Source organism: Anneissia japonica, unplaced genomic scaffold (genome assembly GCF_011630105.1).
Source record: "Anneissia japonica isolate Jap-2015-1 unplaced genomic scaffold, ASM1163010v1 scaffold287597_len576451_cov177, whole genome shotgun sequence".
Classification (NCBI taxonomy): domain Eukaryota; kingdom Metazoa; phylum Echinodermata; class Crinoidea; order Comatulida; family Comatulidae; genus Anneissia; species Anneissia japonica.
The window spans coordinates 477926-488359 of record NW_022745867.1 but is presented as its reverse complement, the minus strand read 5'-3'; the positions used below and the strand labels follow the sequence as shown (position 1 = coordinate 488359).

The 10434-nt window shown below is 33.2% G+C and overlaps 1 protein-coding gene across 1 annotated transcript; it reads right to left on the bottom strand.

Annotated features, from left to right (window-relative positions):
• Positions 1-4373: 4373 nt before the first annotated feature.
• Positions 4374-8586, bottom strand: LOC117120044 (tripartite motif-containing protein 2-like). The gene is made up of 2 exons (XM_033265040.1): positions 8442-8586; positions 4374-6677 (listed from the first exon to the last, which is right to left on the bottom strand). Exon 2 carries the CDS (start codon positions 6675-6677, stop codon positions 4374-4376), a length of 2304 nt encoding a protein of 767 aa, XP_033120931.1. The 5' UTR covers positions 8442-8586.
• Between the last annotated feature and the right edge of the window lie 1848 nt (positions 8587-10434).

Here is a 10434-nt window from a genome sequence, read left to right as displayed (position 1 = left end):
ATATATAGCTGCTACCATACAAAGCTTAAAAATTGGCTCCACTATGTGTGAGCCCTCAAGTTGAATAAAAGGAAGAAGTGGTCTTCCGTAATAATATCGCACGGGCCTCTGTGTTCTAAATGGCATTAGCTGGCCGAGATAGCAAAAGATTGTAGAATCAATTCCCACCAGAGACAATGGCGTAATGCGGCACTCTACAGGGCCCAGACCTTTTGATCCTCGATGTAGCACCCCAACCTAAAAGGACTTTGTCGATATAAGAGCATATTATGTCTCTGACATCTACTGTAGGACAAAACCCTAACAGGTTCCCCCTAGAAGTGTCAAAATCATTTAAAAAATGGAGATAAAAAGAAAATTATATACAAATTGTAAGTCTGTAGTGAAACTTACAGCTATCTAGATGTAACATATTCATAAATTATCTTACCTCATGGTGGGCCTGAGGTTGTATAGATATTTCTGGATCCGCCACTGATATGACATCGTTATTTCGTAGTTAGTTTGAACACATGACAAACATGATTAAAAATGAGCATATCTAAAAGTCCACTATGGAAATGTTGATTGGTGAGACCAACAAAGAGGCCCTCAGGCTAAGAAGCCACAGGACCCCAACGTTGCACCATTGCCAGGCGAGCATGCTGTTCGAAACAGCACAATATTATGGTTGTAGGTATCGCTGCCCCTGTATAACCGCTTGGCCATTCCACTTTAATTGATAAATATTTATTTCATTGGATTTGCATTCTTACTTTTCATAATTGTTGTCAACGTAGTTGGATTTTTAGGATTTCTGTTTATGACTGTTTAATTGTAAGTTTGTGTATAAAGATGTATTGTTCCAAGAACAATACATATTATCCAGTATAAAAATCAGGGAACACATTTTGGAAATTCAAATAATTTCTATGCTCAAGTTAAATGTGTATATGTGCAAAGTGAGCTAGTTAATTTCAAAATTAATTTGTATGAATTTTATTTCATTTTCAAAGGACAGTACATCTTTAATGAGTTAAAATGAGTCACAAAACCCCTATATAATTTCAATGGATTCAATTAAAATAAAAATCTGGGGTGAGATTTAATCAAACTAGACATTTCAAGCTGTAGAATACTATATACTATTTATTTTTTTTTATTGTGGTATAGTATGTACAACAAGCAGCCAGTCGTCTGAAGACGTTGGGACTCACACACATCAAAATGGTGAACCAACAAGATGAACATGAGATTAAAAATATATATTCTTTGCTGAATTGAGTTCTGCATTCTTCTTTCAAATTTGACAACACCTTTTGACTTTGAAAGACTAATTCTGCTTTAAGCAGTTCAAAACTGGGTGGGTACTTTTTTTTTCTGTTTTGCATTCTTTTGCTGTCCTAGTGACAAATTCATATCAAGTTTCTTCTTTTTTTTGTTATCAGTTCACATTGTAAATTATAATCATTATTTGTTTCATAGGCTCACAGTAAAGTTAAAATATGTATGTATGCAATTAAAAGAGCTTTAAGAAACGCACAAATTACAGTATAATTATACATTATACGCCTCATGCTGATTGGTAAACAAAACAACATATGTGGCAAAGACAAGCTAATCCAGTCACTAGTCGCAAAAAATAAATTTTTAGTTATTAATACATGGTTAAACAGTAAAATGAGAGCTACAAAATGGTAAAAGAATCGTTTAAATCAGACATTTCCTTTTACAAACATTTTAACATACAGCTGTTTAAAGGACAATATTTGAGAAATCTGCCTTCAAAGTTTATTTTGTGTATTTCTCAGGCAAAGATTATCACCAAATCGTTAAAAAATGTTGTTTTAATATTGAAAATGGGGAAAATAACAGCATAGCATGATGTATAGCTATATAAAGGTTAGTTTAGTGCAATAAAATAGATTTTTAAAATTTGACATTCCAGCATGTTTTGGCAATATCTCTGATCATTATTTGCGACGAGTGACTGGTTTGGCTTGTCTTTGCCACATATGCCTGTTTTTCTTTAGGGTTTAGCTTTCAAATCACTGGCAGCACATTTTGGCAGTTGGCAGAATGATGGTAGAGGTTTATTTTAATTTCAAAAATATTAGAATGTGTTCATCAGTATGATGTTAATATCAGAATTTTGGATTGGAAAGAGACCATCTTAACCACTAACAGCTGCACTAATCACTCTTCAAGTCATGAAATTACTGTACATGATTGACTTTTGGATATTGTTTGTATATTCTAGGTTTCAACTGAGGCTAAGCATCTGATCCACTATCAGACAAGGGCATGACAGGAGCCAGGGGGCTTACAAGCTAACCTCATTCTCCCTGACATATCCACCCTCCCTGAGCCAAAGAAAGTAGACTTCAGCCTTGGTCTGGCTTGTATGGTATAAAGAAGAGAAATACTTGAGCTACAGTATCAACAGGTAAGCAATGCAGACATTTCCAATTTAAAATTCTTTATTTACCAACAAATGAAAATCCATATTAAAAAAGATAATTTTATAACATTGATTATTGAAAGTAATCATCCTAAAAACGATAGAGTTTACACATTGGTGACCCTACAATGAAAATATGAATTGTAATCAGTGAAATAAAATTTAATGACTAGCTGTACATCGAAAATACATGGACAGTAAGCTATCACCAGGGAAAAATAAAAGCTGTTAATCTTTGAATTAAAATAGAATTGTAAACATTAAAACAGATTTTGGTGGCTGAAAATACCTACACCTAGCTGTAAATCAAGAACATGCTTTTTTAAGATCCAAGTACTTAAACACAAAATAAGAAATCTTAAAACTACTTAAGATCAATAAAAATAGAAGTGAAAATCACTATATTATAATAAGATATAAGATAAGATAAACTTTATCTTATCTATCTTATGAAAATCACCATTCCTAATACTGTAAATAACATAATTTAAACTGTAAATATAGAATCTTCATTGCTGCTATTGGTGGGATGCTAAAAATGTTTTTAATGTTGTATCTATTTTGTAAAGAGTGGAGGTGGTATAACTTTGTACATACAAAATGCAACAATAATATGTAATAATTTTACTCCCATGCATTTATTTTGAAATTGATAATTGTAAGCAGATTACTTATAGTATATCGCGTAGTATGCAAACTCGCGCATGATAAAGCATTGATATTTGGCATATGTATTAACTCCCTAACAATGTAGCTATGTTAAAATGTGAATCTACTATTAACTTTTATAGTTGAAATTATACAACTACAAATATGTACAGTATTATACAATAGTACTTTTTTACTAGTTGGAACTATGCAACTAAGAGTATACAGTAGTACTTAAATATACAAAATTATTATTGATGTTTATAAAACTGGGCAGGTCAATGAGGCACATAAAATAGCATTGTTTAAGGACAATCCGCTCGGTTTGCTAAGGACGATAAGCAGACGGTGTCTAGCGCCAACTGAGCAAACCAGGTGTGTGCCAGGCTTTAAATGTAGTTATTTATTGTAATGTTATATATATATATATTATTATTATCATCATATATATGTATATATATATATATATTATTATTATAATTATTATTATTATTATAATTATTATTATTATTATTTACATATGGTGCTTGCCATACAAAAACCAACCTCAGTGACAAAACCATGACAGTTGACTTTTTTATATTCATATTCTCCACATTATAAGTATTCAAAATGATGGGTCATTATTAGAATCAACTTTCTATTGTTAAAGTTATGAGTAGATACATATTCTCTTTGCTAAAGAGACTTTTCTTAATGCTGGTTGCTCAGTTTAACAATCAGACACAGTTGGGATGACAAGCCTCATATAAACTACGTGATAAAAATAATCATATTGAAATGTACCACAATAGATATGAAATGTATATTACATTGTTATGATAATAGGGAGTTTTTGATGCACGACGTTAACCTTAACTTTAACGTTAGTACCCAACACGCAGCGCGATAGCTCCGCCCCTTTTGTAAACAAATCGAAATACGCATGCTCAAACCCGTAACTAACGTACGTCGAGCACGTAAAAATTCTGAAATTAACATACTCCGCAACGTAAGATGAATAAATTATGACGTCATCCATTCAAGTTAAGGTTAACGTCGTCCATCGAAACTCCCTACTATGGTTCATGCATTTAAATGTCATTTTAATTATTGAAAGTTTTAACATTGTTTGCACTTATAGTCAGCTACTGCTGCTCTTAGTGTCTTGGAGGTTGCATGGATTCCCCATGGTATATATATATACTGTATGTATAACCTCCATGATAAAACCAATCATATTAATGTAAACGTATTAAAATAGATCATTTTTATGATGCTATGATTCATGCAATTCAATGTCATTTTAATAATTAAATATTTTAATGTTGTTGGCAATGTGGTCTGCTACTGCTACTCTTCTTGGTCTAACGGAGATTGCATGGATTCCACATGGACATTCTAATCCATCATCTGCATGATCAATTCGTTTTATAAAGACACCATTTTTATCAAATAATTTTAATCCATTACTAATTGAGGATACTAAAATATTTTCTTCAAAATCAATATTTACACCACAAGGACCTGAAGCACTGAGTGTACCACTACTATCATCATCTTCATCGTCATCTTCATCGTCATCTTCATCGCCATCTTCATCATCATCTTCATCGCCATCTTCATCGCCATCTTCATCGCCATCTTCATCGCCATCTTCGTCATTATGATCATCAAGTTCACCATCTTCCTCACCACTGTGTATCAAAGTTGTCATAAACCTATCATTTGCATCAAACATCTGTATTCTTTGATTTCCATTGTCAGCAACAATCACATGACCTTCCTTGGTCAAAGCAACATCTGTTGGGTGCAGCATTTGACCCACTCCATTACCTTTTGAACCTAATGTGCCAAGATATCTACCATGATCAACATTGAATTTATAAATACAGTGAGCATCACGATCTACAACATACAAGGCTCTAGTTTCCTTGTTGAATGTCAAGCCACATGGATTTTCCAACATCCAATTACCAAATGAGCGGACTTTTTGAAATTTATAATCACACATTACAACACAATTTTTTAATTCATCACTAAACAATATGTGACCATCACCTGTTGGATGCATGCAATAGATCTCTAAATCTTGTGGTACCTGTATCCTGGCAACAAATGAACCGGATTGGTTGAATTTCAATATATCTTTACTACAGCTTGATACTAATATGCATCCATCTCTATCTAAAATTACGTCTGTCACATTCTCTGTTTTATTATGTTCTTTATAATCTGATATGTTATCAATGGTATGAACAAGTCCCAGTGTTTCTACCTTGATATTCACAGGAGATCCTTTTATGTGCGCAGCGCCAACCGTGATCTTCATTTTCCAATTACCTTCCACATTGCATCTACCTGTTATTTTGTACTCTTTACCTTCCTGATATTCCATCTGAGTTGCTGATTCTTCACCTGATGAGTTCAGTAGTGTTGCAACTAATTGATTAGTTTCTGTTGGACTTGATACTTTCACTACAAATGGTTGACCTTTTGTCACAGTAATTTGTTCATCATCTTCAGCAACATTGTATGTCATGCTATCAGCAGTTGTGATTTTACCAATGCCCTCGGTATTCATCAACTCATCCAGTTGCATGGATGGAATACAATTTGGTTTGATATTTCTCTGTTGAAATGATTGTTCAAAATCAGTTTCTAGGACACTGTCTTTAACAGCTTTTATAGTTTTCATTTTGGATGAAAGAGTTTTTGTTTTTTCTGGTTTGTTCATTATTGAATTGATTGAAACTATTAGATTCTTTAATTGAGTCATCTTTGAATCAATATCATTAACTTCACTATCGAAATTTCCTTTATTTGTTTTGTATATATTGTCAAGATCTGATATTAATTCTTTGCTTTTCTCTTGAACTTTCTTGATAAGTTTCTTTTCATGAATTTCTATGGCTGTTCTGCATAACTTTACTTGGGAATCAAATTGTAATCTGTCTTTAGTTAAAATTTTTAGTTTTTCTGTTAATTTATTTTCAATTTCATGAGCTAACTTAACAATTTCATTGGCATCTTTGTTAAACTCATCTACAGCAGTTGACATTGGAATCACTTCATGTTGTTTTTGATAACAGTGAAAAATGTGTTCACATTGCTTACATGCAGATTTGTTACAAGTAGTGCAGTAAAATTCTAGTGTGTTGTTGCAGTGAGCTGGACATTGATTGCCCTCCTGTTTTTTTATGTCTAATGTGTAAAGTGGATGATCCTTAGTTGAAGGTACGGCCTTGTGTTGTTTGATACAGTTGCCTCCACATAGATACAGCTGACATGTTGAGCAGTGGTACGATGGTTGATTGTCACAGAAAGAGCATTTAGTCGGTTTCTGATCCTCAATTTTCGTGACATACTCTAGTAGTTCACTTATCATTGTATTGGAAACCAGCTTTTTTAGGTCTTCCTTTGTTAAATCATGTTCTTGTCCACATGTTGGACATTTCATCTTTCCATGAGTTTCCACCCATTTCTGGATACACTGTAGACAGTAGGTGTGCATGCATTTCAGTGTCTTTGGTTGGTGAAACCTGTTGAGGCAGATGGCACACTCAAGATCTTTTTTATCCATAAACTGCAATGCTTTGGATACAGACATCTGAAAATACAACAAATTAATGGGTGGATATTTTGTAGTGCACTGACATAATTCTGTAATTATCAGGGAGTTGTAAAATATTGATTGTTGGAGGTCATTTAAGGCTGCAGAAAGGTTAATTGTTGAATGTGGGCATTTTTTTAAACTAGCAGTGTTCTTATGGGACTCAGTTTGTTTATATAATTAGGAAGTTGTTACAAATGACTATAAGTTGAAATAATTAAAATAGGCTCCAGCGACAGTGTGTGACTACTGCGGCACCTGAATTTATTATGCTTGGAATGCCAACCAGTCCGCCTGAGTATTATATTGTTATTAAAATGTCACACAGTAGGTGTGCGTGCATTTCAGTGTCTTTGGTTGTTGAAACCTGTTGAGGCAGATGGCACACTCAAAATCTTTTTTATTTATAAACTGTAACGCTTTTGATACAGATATCTGTGGAAGCAACATAGATACTTGGTTATGGTAAGGAGTTGGTAATGGTTTGGGTGAAAATTTATATAGTGCTCATGCTGTCATGAACTGAATGTAACAAAAATAATATAAAAGAAACCTACAAATAGCAAAATAGTTGGGTGCAGAGTTTAATATTGAAATGAAAAAGAGTAACAGAAGGCTGCGTAAAGGACCGTGTGATAAAAACAGACAGGTAATCATAACCCTTAAGGTAGATTCACACCAAATCTGAATTTGGTTCATATGGCTAAACGAAACAAAAAATAAAAAATTGAATCAGTGGTAAAGAATAAAGGCGCGTACTAGACACGCATCGAAAACGTTCTACAAATTTTGGTTTGGATCGGGTGTGAATGCAGCTTTACATAGTATGGAAAGTATCTTAAAAATTTCTCCCTCTTCGTTTGAGTTATGTATCTGTTGTAAATGTATTAATTTTAATATTTTAACTTTAAATCTATGGTCAGCAACCCATGGGGCATGACCCATGTATGGGTCGTGAAGTTTTTTAACAGGGTCGTCGGATCATATCTGGAAAATATAATATTCTAAATAAAGTGGGACAAACATAAAACAAATCGAAAGAGAGCCAAGTAGTAGGGGCAAGACTAGGCGAATTGTCTCGAAAGATACGGTGCTGTAAGGATAGCGTACATATGCTTTTTGTTGTATGCATCCATTATTGACAATCCAAAAAATAGATAGCCACACAGAAACTGAGAGCAGTAAGCCTGAAGGGAGGTGGGGCTATGAGGGAATTTATCTTTAACTCGTCCAACCCAGACAGCAGAATAATAAAAAATAATAAAATATATTTTTAAAAATTGAATACAAATAAATAATATAAAATATTTTAAAAAATAATAATATTATCATTCAATAATAATAATAATAATATTAATAATAATAATAATAATAATAGTAACAACAACAATAATGGTAAGAACACAAGCTAAAGAAAGTCTATATAGTAGGCCTATTTCTCCATCAAATCATATATCACACTTTCTACATTTCTAATGTGGAGTATTTTAATCCTGTGTCCACAATGAAGTTATCAAAATCTCAACGCACTGATTGGTCGACTTGGCTTTACCCTAACCTTAAAACTAACTCTTGCTATGCACTACATGTCTGCGTAAGCATAGCCACTTTGTATTTCTATGTTTTAGTGTCATACCATAAAAGAAATACATTGAAGATGATATAGGTCATTCTCAAGTATACATTAATTTATTAAGTTTGGCAATACAAAATGTAAAAAGTTGCTGACTTTAATATAATACAATCTTATAAGACTCTTACCTTGATTCTAATGTCGACTAGTAGTGTAAATGGTGTACTTGTTGCTACCTGTGATCAATTGAATGAGGGCGCTGTTGAATTAACAGGGTTGTTATATTGACTGAATTGTGCTGAGCATACAAAGTCTCAATGTACCACAAATATCAAGATGGGATGTTGATACAGGACTTGTACAGCTGAAAGCTCTACAATGAGATAACATATAAATTGAACTACAATTGAACTTGCCTAAGTCAAATCCAAAATGGCATAGAAAAATTGTTCGACCTAGATAAAATTTGACTTACAGATCGTTAATTAATGAAAGAAACAACAACTCATAAATCATGGGATAGTGTACGGCGAGGGATATTTTTAACCTGTTTATGACATTAAACTGCATCCGGTCGAGCCGCCAGCGTCTAATCTGACAACCTCTTTTTGTGATCTTTAGCGGGCATCGAAGTGGGAGGGTGTCATGGTAACCCTGCAACAATAAAAGCAGCTGAACAGAGGGCGTATGAACTCTCTGGATTCAAAAGCCAACCATACCTAGTTTAAGAGTAGGCATAGCTCAAAACAAATGTCATGCGCATACAGGCTTTATGCATTATGCGATCTATAAATCAATATGTATTATTATTATTATTATTAATATGGTTGACTTAAAAATTAGAGGTAGGCAAAATCGTTTAGGCAAGTTTAACTGATTGAGATTGTTGTGGTTAGTGGTAAAATTAGTGTAGAATACAGCAGTATATGTGAGTTGTAAAACTAAATCTAGATTTATTTGTGGAAGCTCATCTTGGTCAAAAAACACAAATAGGCATGTGTGGGGTTGGGTGGGGGTTGTGATTTAATCCAACTAATGTAGATGAAGATACTTATTTGTTTCTTTCACTCCATTTCAAATCTAACGGGTCAATACTTTGACGTTTATGAAAGAAATATTTACCAAGGCTTTTCGATAAGAATTATTTTACGATAAAATGTACAATTAAATAAGTTTGAGGAGTTTAAATTTACTCAAGTGAAGGCTTATTATTGTGTGAAAAAACTGCCACCTAGCAGTTTGTTTTGATGTTATACCCACTGTAACGGCTTTGGTTTGGTGACTAATTCGGTCTATTGAATCGGTCTAAATCGTAAATTTGAGTGTTTTCTCAGGTTAATAAAGTTGAATTTAATTGAATAAGTTTTCATTTGAATAGGGATCATTTATTTCCGCATTCTCAATTGAATTTATGATTTAAAAATTATTTCATTACACTCAACACCTCATAGAGTGACTTCATGATTCCATATGCATACTGCTTTAGGAATCCTAGATTAATTGCAATTCTTTATTTTATAAGGAAATTTGGGCCCATGTTAAGCATGTGTCCAAATGTCTCATACAACCCACAAAATGTTCATTTTTTTTAAACAAATTTGCAGATTCAATTTTGATTTAATACATTCTCTCACATTTTTTTTTACTCATGTAAATATATCTATTTTTGTTATTCATATTGCATATTAAATTTTACATATTTTAATGCCTGCGGTACCACGTAGATTGTTGTGAAAAGAACTGTTATTGGTTGAGAATGTTGATTGGGACATTCTCAACCAACAATGGTGTACCGCAAGCATTAATATTATTACTTCGCCATGCAATCCTTCAAACAATGTATTAAATTTTATTATCTTCACTATATTCATTCAGTAATAGCTTCTCAAACCATCTAGATTGGACTCATTCAATATCTTGAACAATTTATTTTCCATTTGTGCAATACATTTTATAATTCACATTATTCAATATACAAATTACATGATTTGGTCACTATTTTGATATTTCTCTGTCCAGTATTGCTTTTCTAGGCCCATTGTATAGCATTTAGGAAGGCCCTGGGGCCAGATTTATCAAACTAGTAACAGGGGCGGATTTGGGGGGGGGGCCGGCCCGGCCCCGGCTCCCCCTTTCGGGAGGTAAAAAAGAAAGAAAAAAAAGAGAGAAAAAGAAAAAAAT